The sequence below is a fragment of the Mus caroli genome, unplaced genomic scaffold, assembly GCF_978045245.1.
Source record: "Mus caroli unplaced genomic scaffold, Mus_caroli_1 scaffold_14, whole genome shotgun sequence".
NCBI lineage: Eukaryota > Metazoa > Chordata > Mammalia > Rodentia > Muridae > Mus > Mus caroli.
In genome coordinates, this window is record NW_028227269.1 from 101,620,358 (window position 1) to 101,639,558 (window position 19,201).

Here is a 19,201-nt window from a genome sequence, read left to right on the forward strand (position 1 = left end):
CCAATTGACTTAGAAAGATAATAGGAAATCAGAAAATCAGGCAAAGGATATAAATAGGCATATCTCAGAAGGTGAAAATCTCAGTGGTTAATGCAGAAAATGGTTAACATTATCAGGTCATCAAAAAAACCACACCATGGCCGGGCGTGGTGGCGCACACCTTTAATCCCAGCACTCGGGAGGCAGAGGCAGGCGGATTTCTGAGTTCGAGGCCAGCCTGGGCTACAGAGTGAGTTCCAGGACAGCCACGACTACACAGAGAAACCCTGTCTCGAAAAACAAAACAAAACAAATAAAACAAAACAAAAACAAAAACAAAAACAAAAAAACCCCCACACCAATATTAAAGCGATACCACTATTATTAACATGAACTGGCCATCGGGCGATAGCATGTGTCAGCATGTGGCCTGAGGAAATATGAATTCCCTCTTCGTTTATGCACCATTTCTAGGAGTGTAAGTAGATAAAGCCATCCTAGATGGCAGGCATGACAGTAAAGCCAAGCTCTGGAGGCTCCAGGACCCAGCAGTTTCTCTCTGAAGGAGAATCTACAAGGGGCCATCTTATCTAATGCCCACCCTAGTGCTGTCTATTCATTTTTGAGGACTTGATGATAGTGTTGGGCATATAACTTGTGGTGGTTTGAATAGGTTTGGTTCCCATAGACACAGTGCTTTATTGCTTAGTTACAAGGAGTGGCACTCTTAGGAGGTATGGCCTTGATAGTTTAAGTGTGGCCTTGTTAGAGGAAGTATATCACTCTAGGGGCAGACTTTGAGGTCTCCTATGTTCAAGCTACACCCAGTGTGGTAGAGCCAGTCTCCTTCTGCTGCCTGTTGATCAAGTTGTGGAACTCTCAGCTCCTTCTCCAGCACCATATCTGCCTGCCTGCCACCACGTTTCCCATAATGTTGATAATGGACTAAACCTCTGAAATTGTAAACCAGCCCCAGGTAAGTGTCTTCCTTTCTAAGAGTTGCCGTGGTCATGGTCACAACAATAAAACCCTAACTAAGACAGAAGTAGAGTTGGTCAGTGGGAGGATTAATGCCTTACTACTGGTATACAGAGCCACCATGACAAGTTATGCTATCTGGAGATATCAGAAACAAGTTAAGACCTCCGGCAACCCACCCTCTCTGTGGTTGTGAGGTAAGCAGTGTCCTGTCACAACTTCTTACCACGATGGCCTGCCACAGCTGTGTTCACAGCAATTGAGTCAAGTGACTATGAACATAAATCTGAGGATCATGAGCCAGTTGAGTCTTTCTTCCTTTACACGGATTCTGTCCAATATTTTGGCAGAGTGATGGGAACTAATACAACTTAAACTTGAGATATTAAGCTGAGGAAAAATAAGCAACAGAATGGGTTCTTACCACTTGTCTTTTAGTAAAAGCAGACACAGAAACCATTTGATTTATTTTGAAATATGGGGGCATAGTTTAAACCTAGGAGAGTGTGTCTGTGAGTGTGAGAGTGTGCCCCCAGCTAGCTGAGGAAATTTGGGAGTACAGAGCCGTTTGGCAGCAGCTAGCCACTGGGTCCGAGAGAGTGATTTTGGAGCTCTGGAGAGACAGAGCCAGCCTTGGTGGGAGAGGCATTGGCAAGGGGAAACACACGGTCTTTGTCCCAGGCTATGTACCTCAGCCTAGGAACAGACCGAGACTGCCAGCCGGTGCCAAGCCAGCAATAGTGTGGATTATTTTTTTTAATATTTTCACACAACAGAAGAATGTGGAATAGGAGGCAGGCCCACGCTGATTGGCATGAGGTGGGGAAGCATGGACAGCATAACTGACTCCTCTTCCTTCTGTCCCTCTGTGTATATCCCTGTGTGTGTGTGTGTGTGTGTGTGTGTGTGTGTGTGTGTGTGTATGTCTGTGTTGTATACAAGCAATAGAAAGGAAAGGCCGTGACTGCTACTAAGTATGGTGGAAGAGAAAGTTTATGCTAGATCTGTAGCAGAGCATAGCCAGAGGCAGGGACCTCTGGGAGAATCCAGAGTGGACATGACCAGATGGAGCTGTGCCATGTGAGCAGGGGGAGGGGCTGGGAGAAGGGGCAGAGGGAACCAGGTGCAGTGGCCAGGTCAAAGGTACAAATAGGGCGGGTAACCAAGATGTCTGGGTTATATGGGGAAGAGCATCTGGGGGAAGGGCAGGCAGCCCCTGGGCTGGGGAGTTCAGGGTTGAGGGCAGGGTGTGCTAGCCATACCCTCTAACAGGCAGGGAATGAGGAGAACCTGGAGACCAGGTCCGATTGGATGTATCAAATAGGCACCTTAGCCCTTTGTCCTGGCTTTGAGAGCTAATGGTTTGTTTCATGAAGAAGCCAGAGGAAGCTATCCAGTGTCTTATCCTGCTTTTCTCCGTCATGGTAGGGTCACTCACAGAAGCGGAAGGCAGATTGCAAGCTCCTGGGGTCCTTTTGTCTCCAGCCCCCACATGTGGGGGTTACAGGCTCATGCTGGCTTTTTAAAAATTATTATTATTAAATGTGGGTGATAGGATCTGAATTCATTTCTTTAGGACTGCCCAGCAAGTGTTCTTACTCTTTGAGACATCATCCCTGTGTGTGTGTGTGTGTGTGTGCATGCGTGCCTGTAAGATGGAGTGACTGTGGATGTCATTGGACAACTTGTAAGACTCAGTCCCTTCTTTTCACTAAGTGTGTCCAATGGATGGAACTGAGTGTCAGGTGTGGCACTTTTACCTATGTAAATGGCTGTGCACATCTGCATATTGTCAGGTGGTCAAAAGAGGGCCCTGGAATTGAACTTTCAGGGTGTTATTAGTCGCCACAGTAGCGCTAGGTATTGAAACTGTGTCTTCTGGAAGAGGAGCCAGTGCTTTTAACAACTGGGTCATCTCTCCAACCCTTCCCTGTCTTATTTTGAGTAGAACCAAATGTAAGCGAGTTGAATCAATGTGCTCCCCTAGAGCAAGGTAGTGCTCCACCGAGGTCTTACACGTCTCTTTCTACCCACTGTGCTAAGCACTACCTCCCAGTTCTCTAAGAAGAGCTGCACTCATCATGGTCCAAGTTTTATCCGAAAGGGCTGGCTCTAACCTCTTTTAGTAAATCCTTATTGATTTTTCAGGATTCAGTTTAGGTCTTTTTTTTTTTTTTTTTTTTTTTTTTAAGAAGGCCTTTTGGGACATTTTCCTGCTTCCAACGTCAGCACTGCAGAACTGTACTCGCATATACCTGTCTCCTATCCTCAGGCACACACTAGGCTCTAACCAGCTTGATTTGGCCACTCGAGGGTCCCTAGGCCGGGTGTTGAGTTAGCAGGGGCTTGTCTACACCAGCAGCAGGCCAGCAGAGCAGCCACCAAATAACCAGAAAGTTGCTCTCACAGGTGCAGAAGAGCCCAGCACACCGCACACTTCCCCCGCTTCACTCTCATTGGCTCAGCCTGCCCGCGCCCATTTCCCGCCCCCGGCCCGCCTCCTGGCCGCCTGGGGACGCGGAGAACTCTGCGCACGCGCCGAGGGGCGGGGCTCGCCCCATTAGGGTGGGGCGAGGGCCCAGGGAGCCCGACCAGGGAGCGTCGTTGCGCGGCAGTTGCGTCCTACCGCGCGCGCAAACCCCGGGCGGGGGCGGGACCGAGGCGGCCGCTGAGGCGGCTCCCTGTTCTGGCCCCGCCCCCTCCGCGCGCCCCGCCCCCTCCACCCGCCCCGCCCCCTCGGTGCGCTGCTCCCCGGCTCCCGCCGCGCTCGTGTTCTCGTCGCCTGCGGCCTCTGGCTCTGCTTCCCGGCGGCCGAGAGCGGGACCAGAGAGTCCTTCTGGTGGGCGGCGCGGGGCTGCGCGCGTCCGGCATCCCGGGGCCGCTCGGGCGGGCCGGCGAGGGAGCCCCTCGGCGGTCCATGCATCCGCCGCCGCCCGACGCCGGCGTCGCGATGGATTTCGGGCAGAACAGCCTGTTTGGCTACATGGAAGACCTGCAGGAGCTCACCATCATCGAGAGGCCGGTCCGCCGGAGCCTCAAGGTGCGCGGGACCGAGAGACGCTCCCCTCAGGGCTGCCCGCCGTCCGACTGACTGCCCCTCGGCGCTCCAGCGCCAGTCGCCCTGTCACCGCAGCCGCTTCAGAGCTTCATTCCCTGCCGCAGCCAAGGGTCGGCCTGTCCCTGACCCCTGACTGGAACCAGTCCCTTACCCTGACTAGAGCTAGCCCTGCCTCCTGACTGAGGCTAGTCCCTTCCTCTGACTGGAGCCAGCTGGGTCCCTAGACTACGGCCAGCCCAGTCTCCGAACTGAAATCAACCTGCCCCTGACTGACTGGAATCAGCCGGGTCCCCCGACTGCGGCCAGCCCTGCGCCCCACCCCGCTCCGGCCTCCCCCACGAACGGCCAAGCCGCTGTTCTCGGGGCCAGCCTCCGCAGCCAGCTCCTCAGCCCGTGGTGCTGTCCCAGGTTCTGGTCGCTGGCCCATCCTGGGTTTCAGACAGCCCTAGTTCCATCTCTCGCCGGGACGTCTCAGGTCCCATCCTTTCACGGTCCTACCCCCACCTCTGCATAAGATCAAGCTTGGGTCTCCCCGTGCAGCATGGCCTCCTTCACCTTCCAAGGAGAGGCACCCTTCCCAGAGTCGCCCTAGTTTAGGGTTTCAAAGCTTCTCCTCAACCCTTTCCTCCCATCCTGAGTCACCATGCATCCTTTTCCTCCCAGGTCCTCCAGGACTGTAGGCGGGACCCTGCTCCCCAGCCCCCTTGAGGGGAGTCAACCTGTTTTTCCCCCTACCTCAACTCGCTCCCCAACCCCGCAGAGTCATCTTTCCAGCCTGTGGGGTTTCAACCCTCATCCTCACAGATGGCAAACCTAGTTTATGGGCCCCTTCCCTACCCTCCTGGCCAGTTCTTCATTACCTTTCTAGAGCCTTTGATTTCCTTTCCGTCTGAGCTCATTCGGTTCCCAACAGGAGCTACATAGCTTGTCTTTTCTGTTTTATTCAACTCCTCTTTAACGCATTTCCCGGTGTGGAAAACGTTGTAGCGGCTTGGGGTACTGTGTTGAAGACAAAAATATGTGACTATATAGGTAAATATGTTCACATGTGGTATGTATGTGTAATGAAGTTGATTCCATTGAGGCCCTACAGTCTATAAGGCAGAAGAGTACAGACAGTCCCCCCTCTCAGCACTCAACTGGAGATCTGTGTTTAATATAGTGTAGAAGAATCCTCAGATTCCGGACTAGTTGTCATTGCTATAATTGTGAATTTTTACCCATAGGGTCTTCAAGGGTCTTTGGGAGCCAACAGTGACCAAATGTTTGTGTGCCTAATTTGCATTTTATGCTTGACAGACACCAGAAGAAATAGAAAGACTGACTGTTGATGAAGACCTCAGTGATATTGACAGGGCTGTTTATCTGCTCAGGTAGGTCTTACTCTTTCTTGCAAATTGCTGCCCTTTGCCTGTTGGGCAAACATGAGCTGTTTCTGAAATGTCATGTTTCAATTGCTGAGGGTGTTCAGACTCACTGTTCCCCTTGAACACAGTACTTTTTTGCACACATCACAATTATGTTATGAATTACGTTAGGTTTGGGCTTATGGATCTCAGAACTGGAATCAAATAACATATCTAATTTAAAGAACATTGCCTGGAGGAGGAACTGCAGAACAGCTAATGGTTGGAATTGAATCATCCTTTTGAAATTACTTTCCAAGTATGCTCGTGCACGAGTCAGTAAGGATAGATAAGATTTAAAGGTACCCAGTGATTAAATTTTTAAGTTTATTGTAGAGAATGAATATTGTATGCAATACTATATAGAAAAAATTAAAAAACATGAATTTTTGCTCAGAATATAGTTTATATTACTTTTGTAATGTGAGCTTTATATTGCTTGCAAGTTCCTTTTATTTCTTTTTTTAAAATTAAGTTGACTCTACTCTCTAAGTTTCAGGCCATCTCGTGGGCTCTACAGAATAGCTTGAGACAAGTGGTTATGTTGTCGCTATATATGCGTCTGATGATTCTACATTACTTCAGTCACAAAGGTCTCCATTTGGGTGCTGGGAGCGGCGGGGCGGGGGACTTCAGTACATTGCTAGAATCAGCTTATATTATGCAGATATGTATAAACACAGTAATACAAATGATTTGAATCATTTTAAAGAGTAAATATATTGATGAAAAGTCTTCAGAAATAGAAAATTTTCTAGGCATTTTGTATATATTTAAGAATTATTTTCACCTCTGTGTGTGTGTATGTGTGTGTGTATATATATATATATATATATATATATATATATATATGTATATCTAATTTTCTTTTCTTTTGGGAAATTAGTCTTTGCGATCACTGTTTGGAATCAGGTTTTGAAGACTGGTGCTACCTCCTACAAAGTCCGTCTCCTTTGTTTAGGTCTGCCTTACTAGCTTCAGCTGCTGTCTATCTTCTTATTCTGTTCTTGATTATAGATTAGAGATCATATTTCCAGTCCCATGGTATTCATTGAATGATTATATAAAAAATTCCTTAAGATTCTTCCCCCTCTTCCTCAGATTCAGGGCCTTGTCTGTGTTACTCAAAGTGTTTACCACAGAACTTCACCCTCATCCTCTCTTCAGGACTTTCCTTCAGTATTCATCCTGGTGGCACCTTGAGTTTCTGTTCTTACTGTGTATCAGTGTACTTTCCATTTGGACTCTCCTGATCATGGTCTTTGATAATTATACCAAACAAAACCCAAACCAAATGGATAAACCAACAGATAAACACACGAGCAAAAGCAAGCAAGCAGACAAAACAAAGTGAAGGTGGGCTTGGTGGGTACACCTGTAATCCCAAAGCTGATGCAGAAGAATTGCTGGGTGTTCAAAGACAGCCTGGGCTACGCAGGGAATACCAGGGCAGCTGGTGCTTCATAGTGAGTCCTTTCCTGTCAATTGGCTTTCACCATAAATCTTCTTGTGCAAATGAACAGACAGTTGAAGAATATTGAGTAAATTTCTCTTGATATGGAGCAGTTAATGATCATAAAACAGGTCTTGCTATTCCTATGGCATGCTTTGTTTCCTTGTAGTGCAACCCCTGGCTTAGTGTCAGGAAAGAGAGAGCCTTGCTCTACTTAAGCTGACAGCAGACACCTCATTCTAGATGTCAATGATAACCTATTTCTTTTTCAGGTTTTCACTTTGCTTTTATTGTTGGTTAGAGACAACTAAGTTGTTTTTCTTTTATTCAGTTATAGAATGTATGTTTCCCTTAGTTCTAGAACTTTACAAAGTTCAAATTTCCCCCTACCCCCACCTCCTTTTCAGAGAAGAGAGTTTAAAAAGAGATCAATCTTCTTTAGTTTCTTATGGCTTACCTACCTGTAAGGAGACTAGCGAGGTGCTTAGAAAGGGGAACACTAGTTTGCTTGTGTGTGGGCTATCCCACTAAGTTCTTCTTTTGTATTGCTGCCCTCTTACCACCTCCTGGGGGAAGGTGGAGTTTCTTTTTCTGGCGGGTCTCTAGAGGGGTTATGGCAGGACTGCCTGAAGGATTCTTTCTCCACGATTCAGGGGAAGAGACTGGGTTGTCTCATAGATGTATTCAAACGGTCTTTGTTAAAGCTTTCCTTTTATCTGTTCTCTTAGAATGAGCTTTTTATTTTAAATAATTTATTCTTTTAAAAAATTGTTCTCAATATTCTAGACACCAGATTTCTGTATTTTTCCTGTGGAGATGATTTTCAGGTTCAATTCTGAGTGCGTTACCTTTCCTAGTGTTGGACATGTGTAGTTTCTACTTTTGTGTGTTAGATTTTGGTTCTTTAGTTCTCTTACTGTATTCAAACTTTAGAATCCTTTAAAATATTTATTTTATGCATATGAATGTTTTTCCTGTATGTGTGTCTGCACACCACGTGCAGTCAGTGCCTGAAGAAGGGATTCAATCCCTTGGAACTGGGGCCCCAGTCCTTTGCAAGAACAGCACATACTCTTATCCACAGAGCCATCTTTCATCCCCCCATTCTTGGAATGTTAATAATGCTAAATATGTTAATAATGCTAAATTATAATTCAGCCAAATGTGTAAGCATCAGTAGGCTAAGTAACATTAATGGAGGTTCTCATAGCACTGAAATTGAATCCAATATCCTATGACAAATGAATGCACTGTCTGAAAGTATGACAGGTCAGTTATCATTGTCATTTTAGCAGGAAGTTTATAAGATTAGGATGCGTGAAGATTTAACACAGATGACTGTGAGCTTTGCATAAACATGATGCTGATAGACCCATCTGTGGCATTTAGCAGCAAGGCAAAGCAACTTTCTCAGTAGTCACAGCATCCTTTTCCTGTCCTCTCTCTTCTGTGTGATTTTGGCATGTATTTCAGGAATGTACTCAAAAATATGTGAATACTTTTATTAGAGAAGAGTCTTAAGTATGCATCCTGTATATTCTCTGAGTAAAATCTCACTTAGACATCTCCAAATGTTTCCTAGGATTATAATCCTAGACCCTTAAGGCATTTAAAATACCTGGTAGATGTGACTCCCTTGGCTATGCATTGTGATAATCCTGTTTATTCCTCACTTTTTAAAATGGCTTTACTGACCTGTGTTTCATATGATTTCTTTTAAAGTGAACAGTTAGTATTTTTCATGTATTCACAGAACTGTACAACTAAAGCCACTATCAATTTTAGAATGTTCGTATCTCCCTATAAGGCCTGTAGCTCCATCTCATGTCTGATTCCTTCCAGCTCTGGGAGCTACTTAAGAATCTGCTCTCTGGGGCTGGCGAGATGGCTCAGTGGTTAAGAGTGCTGACTGTTCTTCTGAAGGTCCCGAGTTCAAATCCCAGCAACCACATGGTGGCTCACAACCGTCCGTAACAAAATCTGATGCCCTCTTCTGGAGTATCTGAGGACAGCTACAGTGTACTTACATATAATAAATAAATAGATCTTTTAAAAAAAAGACTTCTTAAAAAAAATCTGCTCTCTGTCCCCATGGCCCTACTTCTTCTGGCATTCCTTGAAATGGAATGGTATATGATGTGGCCTCTGCATTTCATTTCTTTTACTGGAAAAATATATCCAAGGTTCATGGTAGATCACCATTATTATATTTCTTTTTATTAGTAAATAGTGTTCTATTGCTTGGGCATATGGTAGTTCTCTGCTATCTACAGAACATATGTTTCAGGACCCCCTAGAGAATGCTGAAATTTCAGAGTATCGAGTCCTGATATTTAACACATTTTCCATTGTTATTAGGCATGTCGCATGCACTATGGCCATAAGTCTTGTAGTTTGAGATTAGATAAGCAAAATAGTCTCAAATCTTGTTTTCTTTCTTTACCATTTTATAGAACTTTCTATTCTACCATGTTTTAGCAGTTCTAGTATCCAGCTTTTCTTCTTCTTTTCTTTTTCTCCTTGTTGAGAAGTTCACCTTCTTTCTCACTTAAAGGAAGTACTTTATGGCTTCTTTCTGGCATTTCTAAGTTGCCAGCACCACTAGCCCTGTGATTTGGCCATTACTAAGAAACATACACACACACACACACACACACACACACACACACACACACACACACACACAGATATATTGGGGGATATTGCAAAAGGAGAAATCGTATCATTCTTGCAGAAATGTCATGTTATTTACAATTTATGATTTTTTTATTTCTAGATTCTTCTGTTTAATATCTTGATAGTAATTGAGGGTGAATAACAAAACACAGAAAGAAATACCTTGGGTAAGGAGAGACTATTGTGCCACAAGTTTTTCTGATCTGTTCATCAGTGAGTGGACATTTGGGCTGTTTCTACTTAGGTCTGTATCTTTTGGAGCAGAAATGCTGATCTCTTACTGTCACTTAGATCCATGTGGCCTCCACTCACTCTGCTGTTCTTCACCTCAGAGTATCTCTTTGTCAGATCTGTCTAGCATTTACAATTCTAGGATCTAGATGCAATCTTGCACCTAGTTTGAGGCCTTCCCTAATGTTGCAGCACCTCTCAGCTCCCGCATAGTTTTAGTACTAGCGTTCCTCAAGGGGCAAGCATTCCTTTATGCTCCCTAACTTGCATGCATTGTCTTTGACAGGCTTCACACTTTTGAAGGTCAGGTAATGTTCTGTTTTTCATTCTTCCTTGTTCATGTTGTGATAGGAATATATACCTCTTAACACAATGAAGAACATTTAACCCTAGGGGAACTAAACAACTTGTGATTTTGTGTATGTGTGTGTTTTGTCCTCTAAAGCAAGCTTTGAATGTACACAAAAATGTTCACAAGTTGTAAATATATAAATTGTTGAATTTTCATGGAAATAGCTAAGGAGCTAGCATCCATATTAAAAAAGGGAACATTATTTATTGGGTTAGCCAGTAGCCTCCTGCAGACTCATTCCATTCTCTTCAGCCTCTTGAAGAGGGTAGTTGCTTTTCTGACATCGCAGATGAGTTTGTCTGACTTAGAATTGTATGTGACAGGTACCACAATAAGTCTCTCTCTCTGTCTCTCTGTCTCTGTCTCTCTCTGTCTCTCTGTCTCTCTCTTTCTCTCTCTCTGTCTCTGTCTGTCTGTCTCTCAGTCTCTGTCTGTCTCTGTCTCTCTGTCTCTGTCTCTCTCTCTGTGTTTGTGTGCATGCGTGCCTAGTCTTCTTTGCTCAACATTACAGAGAGCTATCCATAGTGATTCAAGAAGCACTAGATAGTTTGTTCATAGTTTGTTTTCATTTCTATATGTTATTCTTTTAAGAGTGATCACAACTTATGATGCCTGTGTTGCATATTTACCTGGCTTCTAGTTTGGGATTTTTATGCAGAATGCTGCTGTAAGCATTATATACAAGTGTTTTAACAAATACATGAATTTCTTTGTTATCTTTTCTAGAAATATAGAATTAATTGGTTGAAGCATACTACAATGTCTAGCTTGAAAGAGCTGCCTAGTGGTTTTTGAGGTGCTGTTATCAGTCTCTATTTCTGTCAGCAGTGTCTAAGCATCCCAGTTGGCATATTTTTAAGGAACAAAAGTAACAAACTTCCTAGCACAGCAGCAATGACCTGTTAACAGCTTTGGATGTTTCTGTCCTTTGTCCTGACTTTCTCATGTCTGCTAGCTTCTCTTCCTTCCCTACAGGAGAGTTTCTGTATGCTTTTACACCTGGTGTCTGTCCTGCCTAGGCTGTGGTTAGAAGGGTTTCTGTCCCTTTCCTTGTCGTCTGTTCTGAGGACAACCATAGGAGGCATCTGCTTTCTTTTTTCCTGTATACAGAAGCTTCAGGTTATAGGACGTGAGATGTTCTGTGTGTTTGTTTCAGAAGGAGAAGCAAAGTGGGTGTTGGAGTTCTTTGCCTTTTTGTCTGGAAGTTCCACTCCAGGTCCCTATACTTTTAATGGTTTCAAGAGATTCTATTTTTAAAAATTGCTGAGGTTACATCCCTTGTGAAATTGATGTCCGACTCACTTACCCTTTTACATAGAGGTTTCGGGTCTGCATATTCATTGTTTGGCTGGGACCTTTGTTTTCTTTATTAAGTAAGAGTTATAGATGGAGTGCAGCTGCTTGTGTTCCACCATTGCTAAGGGCAAATGACTTTAGTTCTTGGCAAACTATGAATTCCCTGTCTTGGAAAAGTTCTAGGTCTCTGAGGATAAGAGACTTGAAGATAATTTTTCATCCCCTGTTCCTTGTCGTCTGATCTGAGGACAACCCCAGGAGGCATCTGCTTTCTTTTTCCCTATATACGGAAGCTTCAGGAAGTGCTCCCTGTGAATCAGAAAACAGAGCAGTGTCACGGAATCTGCCTGAAAAGCTTAAAAATAAAAAATGGACTATTTTCATCATTGTAAAAGTGACCCATATAATGTCATTGGAAAGGCCTGGCGTTTAATAGCATGATGCTCCTATGAGAGACCTGGCTGAGTTTTCATCTTGTAACTACAGCTATTGACTACTCATAAAATACTTAGAAATTTCTATAATAAAACATCATAGAATTATTTAAAATAAATGATTATATATATTTGAATACAGTATAAACTAAATCATGTAATTATAATGTAGCTGTAATAAACATATGTAAGTTTTACATACATGTATATATTTTCACTCCGTACATACCTTTCGGGTATAGGTAAGGATTGAATTTTATCCTAAAGAGTAGGATTGGGTTTCCAGTAAATATTTGGAATTGTGTTCTGTAGCTTGAAGCCCTAAGTTGAAATTAACAGTGGTTTCTTAGTGTTTACATCAAGAATTAGTATTTACTATAACCAGTGATAAAAATCATACTTGTCAAATTAGGGCTAAATGAAGGCAGTGAAACAATTGAACAAGCTCTCGTAATCATTGAAATCTGTACGTCTTTGCCATGGACATTTAAGTTAGTGCAGAGTCTCTCATGGCCCATGTTGGCCATTAGAGTAGGAGTCAGGGAAAAAATGCTGAGGCACAGGTTCTCATAGTCTCTCTTTCTGCCTTATCCTCGTAAGACTGGTGCATGATAATGACATCAGAATTGTTGAATATCTTATGCATGCCCTTCTTGATCACGTGCCTTGTGATGGAATCTTCCCTCCAATAAGATATGTTAATAAGGGAAACAAATTATAGCTTAGCTAGTATTTACTTTATAATGAATCTTATGAATTTAAATTGAAATACCAAATATTTATCAAGCATTCACATGCCAGGCTTCTCTTAAGAAATGGACGGGGGTATACTAACAAATACCTGTGTTCAAGGAAGTCATCGTTTAGGAAGCAAATGAACTTTACAGATTTTTAATAGTATAGTAGTCATCCTGGATTCACAAGTATTTTTAACATCGAGTCAGTTGTATGTGGAGACTGAGGCTCACTCACTCCCTGTGATGCAGTGTCCCTGCTCTGAGCCCAAGCCCAGTCTAATTCTCAGGTCAGAAAACCCCTAATCTAAGTAGCAACACTAATACCTAAGTTGTAGGAAAGGAGAAAGGATGCCAGAAAATGTGTGTAGACAGCAGTGGCTTGATACAGAATTGTGTGTTCAGCAAAAGGTGATTGTTTTTTAAATTGTCCTTTTAGATCACCTGTTTTCAGGGTTTTCTTTTACTTTTGATGTAGAGGGAAATTTCCATGCAGAAGCATTGTATAGTGAGACCTTTCTCTCTGGATTTCTAAGGCGCACTATCCAACCCCTCCTACAGTTTGATGAAAATTACTGTACTGAGGTATACCTTACATCAGTTAAACATATAGTTTGATGATTTTGTAAAGCAGATCCCTTCTGGGACCAGCATTTCAGTCAACATATAGACCGTGTACACTGGCGTCCTTTTTCAGTTAATCCCTTCCCTGACCCTAGGCAACCACTGATGGCTTTTATGGTGTTGATCAGCTTCAGTTAATCCCTTCCCTGACCCTAGGCAACCACTGATGGCTTTTATGGCGTCCATCAGCTTTGCTCATTCTAGAATGTACACACGTGTCTTCGTAACTCCTGGATAAGTACTGAAGAATGGAAGGAATGCAGCGAGTCATGAGCAAGTGTAGGTTTTTCCGTGTTACAGCTTTATTGACATATAATTGACATCCAGGAAGCCGTATGTATTCAGAGAAGTCTAGTGAATATTTACTTTTGTCCTTCTCTGTGAAACTTTATGATCAGGTAGTAAACATTTTACCCACCCACAAAAGCCACTTGTACCCTCATCCCCTTGTCATCCTTTTTACCTGTTTCCCAGTGCTTCCTCCACTCAGGACAATTGTGCATCTGGTTTTTAGTACTATAGGTTGGTTTTCAATGTAAGGGATTTTATGGATGTGAATAGTGAAGATAATGTTCTCTTTTGTACAGTTTCCTTCATTCAGTATAATGAGGTTGAAGGTCACGTATGATTCTCCTGCTTTATGGATGCGAGCCATTTTGTTGTTAGTTGATGAACGTTTGGGTAGTTTTGGATAGTTTTGGGTAGTTTTGGAAATTTGTGTAGTTTTTGAGTATTGAAAATTAAGTGACTGTAAACATTAATTTACAAATCTTTCTGTGAACTGAGCATGGTAGTACATGTTGTGATTCTACAATGTAGGAGGTAAAAACAGGAGGTCCAGGAGTTGAAGGACAGCCTCAAGTATGTAGTGAATTTAAGGGTTAGGTTGAGGTACATGAGACCCTGTTTCAGATGTGTATGTGTGTGTGTGTGTGTGTGTGTATTGTGTACTTTTCTTGCTCACTATTAAACATCTAGACGTATGTGGTGTGATGTGGCATGGAGACACATACATTTAATCCAGCTTTTGGGATGCAGAGGCAGGTTGATCTCTGTAAGTTAGAGGCCAGCCTGATCTATAAAGCAAGTTCCAGAAGTGGACTGACCAGGTTGTCTACGTTTATATTTTTATGAAATACCCAAATGCTCTTGAGTGATGATTCTATTTTATGTATCAGGCTGTATGAGCAGTCTCTTTAATTTTAAGCCATGTTAGTCCGTGTAATGATATTTCATAATAGTCATAGTTTGGATTTCCCAGTGGCCAGTGGAGGTCATGTTTGTTTATGAAGCAGTCATAAGCAGTCTTTTTTGGTGATGCATCTGTTCGAATCTTTGCTTACTGTTGGAGATCCTTTCCAAATATTTCTCCCAGCTGGTGGCTTGCCTTTTGAAAAGTAAAACCTGCTAGGCAGTGGTGGCGCACACCCTTAATCCCAACACTCGGGAGGCAGAGGCAGGCAGATTTCTGAGTTCGAGGCCAGCCTGGTCTACAAAGTGAGTTCCAGGACAGCCAGGGCTATACAGAGAAACCCTGTCTTGAAAATCAAACAAACAAAAAACAAAACAAAATAAAAAAGTAAAACCTTTTAATTTTGTTGAGACATGGTTAATTGATGTTTTTCTTTATGTCTTATTTATAGAGATCTTTGCCTAACAGGTCACCAAGATTTTTTTTTTTTTACTTTTTTTTGGAAGAAATTTTAAGAGTTGAGTTTTTGCATTTTAGAGCTATGCTACATTTTCAGTTAAAGTTTATAAATGCTACAAGAATAGATCTTAATGTCTCTTCAATATGGCTTAAGTAACTTTGCTATTGTAAAATCAGATATTTGGCTTCTGTTTCTGTCACCTAAGCCCTTCAGTTGCTGTTTCTCCTGGTTCTCCTGGTGTTAAAGAGATGGACTGAGCTTTAGAGAACCTGTCCTTTTGATTCTGAGGATATTGACAGCAGTTTCACATTTTAACCACTAGGTGGTGCCAGTAGAGATGATTGTTGGGTGAACCATCAAGATGGACAGCCTCAGCCAAAGTGGATAGGAAAAGCCTCAACTCTACACAAAAAGCTCTAGGCACCTGAGGAAAGCTGGGAGCAGCAGAGGTGGGCTTCCCCAGGGAAGAGCACAACAATGGGTTGTCCAGTGCCAAGTTGTCAACCCTGAAAAGACATACAAATGACATGGTATGGACTGAGCAGGTCATGCTTAGGAATACATATACAGTGTGTGCACTGACATATACATAAATAGTGTGTGCACTGACAGTAGTGAGAAAAAGAGACCATGAATTTTAAGGAGAATGGGAAAAGGCATAAGGGAAGACTTGAAGGGACGAAAAGGGAGAAATGTTTTCATTATAATTTTAAAAATAAAATTAAAGGTCATGCTTAAGGTAGTTATTCATAATTCAAAGTGTGGCTGCATTTCATTATGGATTGGATTATGGAATACAATCAAACCACAGATATTTCTTTTGCTAACCTGGAAAAATTGGGTTTGAATTTTAAATTTTAAATTCTTTCTAAAGAGCTTTACAAATTGTAGTTATATTTTTAGCAATACTTGGGGCAAAATGAGTTGTAGGTAGCATACAGATGTTTATATCTTTAAGTATAAAAATAAGACTGGGGAGTTAAACTCCTGATGGAGTGAAAACTACCACAGAAGTTCCTATCCTCTCTGAGATTTGTATTTTATGGTATGGCGCTTTGCTTGCCTGTATGTCTGTGAACCATGTGCATGCTTGGTACCCTTGGAGGTCAGAAGAGGGCATTTGATGTCCTGGAACTGGAGTTACAGATGGTTGTGAGCTGCAGTGTGAGTGCTAGGGATTGAACCTAGGTCCTCTGAAAGAACAGTCAATACTTGTAACCACCGAGCCAGCACTCCAGCCCATCACTGAAGTTCTTCTGTAATGTGTTATAAACTGGATTTGCTTTAAAGTAACATCACAAGATCTTTAATTCCTGTTTATAAAATATGTTTGCTTATTACAGATGTCCATTGCAGCGATGAAACAGCGTGACCCAAACCAGTTTGGGGTGGAAAGGGTTTATTTCACTCACAGTTCCACAGAACAGTCCATCATCAAAAACACTGAGGGCAGGACCAAAAACAGCAGAGTAAAAACAGCCCTGGAGGCAGGACCTGGTGCAGAAGCCATGGAATAGGTGTTGCTTATTGGCTTGCTCCTCGTGGCTTGCTCAGCCTACTTTCTTCTAGAACTCAGGACCACCAGCCCAGGAATGGAACCACCAACAATAGTCTGGGCCCTCCCTTATCAATCACTAATTAAGAAAATATCCTATACCCAGATCTTATGGGGAGCATTTTCTCAATTGAGTTTTGTTCCTTTTAGATAAATCAAGTTCAGTGGGTCTCAACTTTCCTACTGCTGAAATCCTTTAATATAGTTCCACATGCTGTGGTAACCCCCAGCCATAAAATTATTTTCATTTCTATTCCATAGCTGTAATTTTGCTACTGATATGATATAAATATCTGTGTTTTCTGATGGTCTTATGAGACCCGTGTGAAAGGATTATGCAGCCTCCTTCCCCAATTAGCCAGCACAAAAACTATGATCTATATTTGCTTGAAAACTGCATAGTTCCAAAGAGGGAAAGGATTCACCAAAAGGCAGCTTGGTCATTTGTAGAGGAAGATGCCTCTTGGTATGACTATGATGGGAGTGGGGTGACTTTTGATATGGATGCACAGGAGACCCTACTTATATCATGACGAATTGTGTTAGATGTTTCTGGATTTAATGCTTTGTTGAGGACCTTTCTCTGCTCTCTATGTCCATATATGTGTATGTATGTGTGTTTGCACGTGGAGGCCAGAGCTTGATGGTATCTCTCTTAATTGTTTTCCATCTTAGTTTTTGAGACAGAGTCTCTCACTAAGCCCTTGTAGATTTGGCTGAACTGGCTGGCTGAGAGGGAGCCCCAGATGCTCCTGTATCCACCTCCCCAGACATGTGCTGCTGTTCCCAGCTTTTACTTGGTCTGGGGGTCAAACTCACATCCTCTTGCTTGCAAAAAGCACTTTCCCAACAGAATCATCTCCTAGCCTCTAGGACTTCTCATCCATGCTAAGGAGAGGCCATGGTCTGTAGTTTTCCCTTCCTGTGTCCTTTGCCTTCTTGTTTGTTGTAACATTCAGAAAGTATATTGAGGAGGGGCTTCCTATTTCTGGATGTAGTTTTATAGAAATGGTGCTCTTGCCTCAAATATGGGGTAGATATTTATAAACTAAGCCACCTAGTGGTAAACTTTTTTTTTTTTAGTAAACCCTGTAAACTTCTCTAATAGATGTGGGACTGGTTGCACTGTCTGTTTCTTCTTCAGTGGATTTTGGTAGTCTCTTAGGTTCTTACTGTGCTTTGTCTACGTTATGAAGATTGGGGTATACAATGCTGGTGTTCCATACTGCTTTCTCAGTGCTTGTGACTGGCAGTGCAGTCCCTGTGATTTCTGAGGTTGGTGTTTTGTGGCTTCTTGCCTTTTCCTTGGTCAGTATAGCTGGAGCTTTATCAACCAGCTTTTGATGACAGCTTTGTCTAAGGCTTTGCTGTTCTCAGTTTTATTGACTTTTGCTCTACTTTCTGCTATTTCTTTCCTTTTCCGTGCTTTGTATTTAGTTTTTGTTCCTGTACTTAGTAAAAATTAAATGGCTACAGAAATAGCCCATGTGATCTTACTGGACCACTGTCATCTGTGTGGTCCATTGGTGGCACAAAGGTCTTTATACAACACGGCTGCATCCTTGTTATAGAACATATATGAGGTAATAGATGGTAATAGATATGTTAATTAGCTTTATTCTGATAAACTACTCCACAGTTTGTACATTTCTCAAAGCATCCTGATGGCTGTGTGTGTATTTGTGTGTGTGTGTGTGTGAGTGTATGATTGTAAGCTGTCAATTTACCTTATAAGAGGTAAGATCTCACTATGTTGTATATCTTGAATAGATATAAATTTTGTCAGTTATACCTCAGTGAAGCTTAAAATCCCCTTTTATAGGTTATCTTTAATATTAGTACTTTATATATTATTAAAAGAAATGGTAGACTTGCCTAAAATACTTACTTTACTATGAGGAACATTACGAGGAAAATTGACTTTCTTAAGGAAAGTATTCAAGTGTGAAATGAAGTGAAGAATTATTTAGGAACTTATGAAAGGTCTTACAGGACCAATCAATAACTGTTTAATCAGGTTCTTGCTTTATGGTGATTATTCTTTCACCCTGATAGTTGGATGACTTTGAACGAATTTCCTGGTTGCTGTCTTTGCCATCACAAAGTGAAGGCCACGAGGGAGGTTCTTTGTATTTCTAAACCCCTGTTTAACTCCCACATTCCCACATTCTATTGTGTCCTATTGTGTGCTGTCTTTCACGTTACAGATGGCTGGCTGAAGGTCTCTTTGGTCTTCTTGGGTCGATATCATGAATAGGTGAGAGGAGCAGCTAGATAGTGTGATATCCCTGAGCTCTTGTGTTCCAGAGGCTTACAGGCCAGGCTTTCAAACCTACAAGCCATAGACCTCCAGCCTTGAGAACTACCGACTCATGGCTCCAAGCTTTCTAGACCAGAGAGGCTTACTTGAAGCTTGGTGCACAGGTCAGTGATTTACTACTTTGGGCTGTGAATGCCTGTGCCTTCTTGCATACAACTGTTAGTCTTGCAGCCCTTGATCTTGGGGTGTTGTATCTTTTCTTCTTAACCTTCGGCAGACCTATGGATGCCCTTTTGGCAACTCTGTCTTCATCCTCTCTGCTCCGTGGTCTCTCTCATTCTGCAGTCCTTTATTATAGCATTCCTTAGTCTGTGCTCCCTGTTGCTCTCTGGAACTCTTAAGCCACCTTCTAAGGTGTGAATGAATAAGTCATTCTGTAGCAAGTTTTAGTTGCTGCTTCAGGATTCTTGGGGCTGAAAGGTCAAGACTTCACTCATTTTTTGGTATTACCTG

General features: G+C 42.6%; 1 protein-coding gene across 2 annotated transcripts in view; it reads left to right on the forward strand.

Moving 5' to 3' along the window:
- Nucleotides 1–3,714: 3,714 nt before the first annotated feature.
- Ppp4r4 (protein phosphatase 4 regulatory subunit 4) overlaps nucleotides 3,715–19,201 on the forward strand; it is an 84,402-nt gene continuing 68,915 nt past the window's right edge. For both annotated transcript variants that reach the window (XR_003838410.2, XM_021179275.3), the window contains exons 1-2: nucleotides 3,715–3,997; nucleotides 5,315–5,388. Coding sequence is in view for 1 of the 2 variants with exons in the window: in XM_021179275.3 (XP_021034934.1) it covers nucleotides 3,875–3,997; nucleotides 5,315–5,388 (197 nt within the window). In the remaining variant the exon portion in view is untranslated. The remainder of the gene's footprint in view (nucleotides 3,998–5,314; nucleotides 5,389–19,201) is intronic.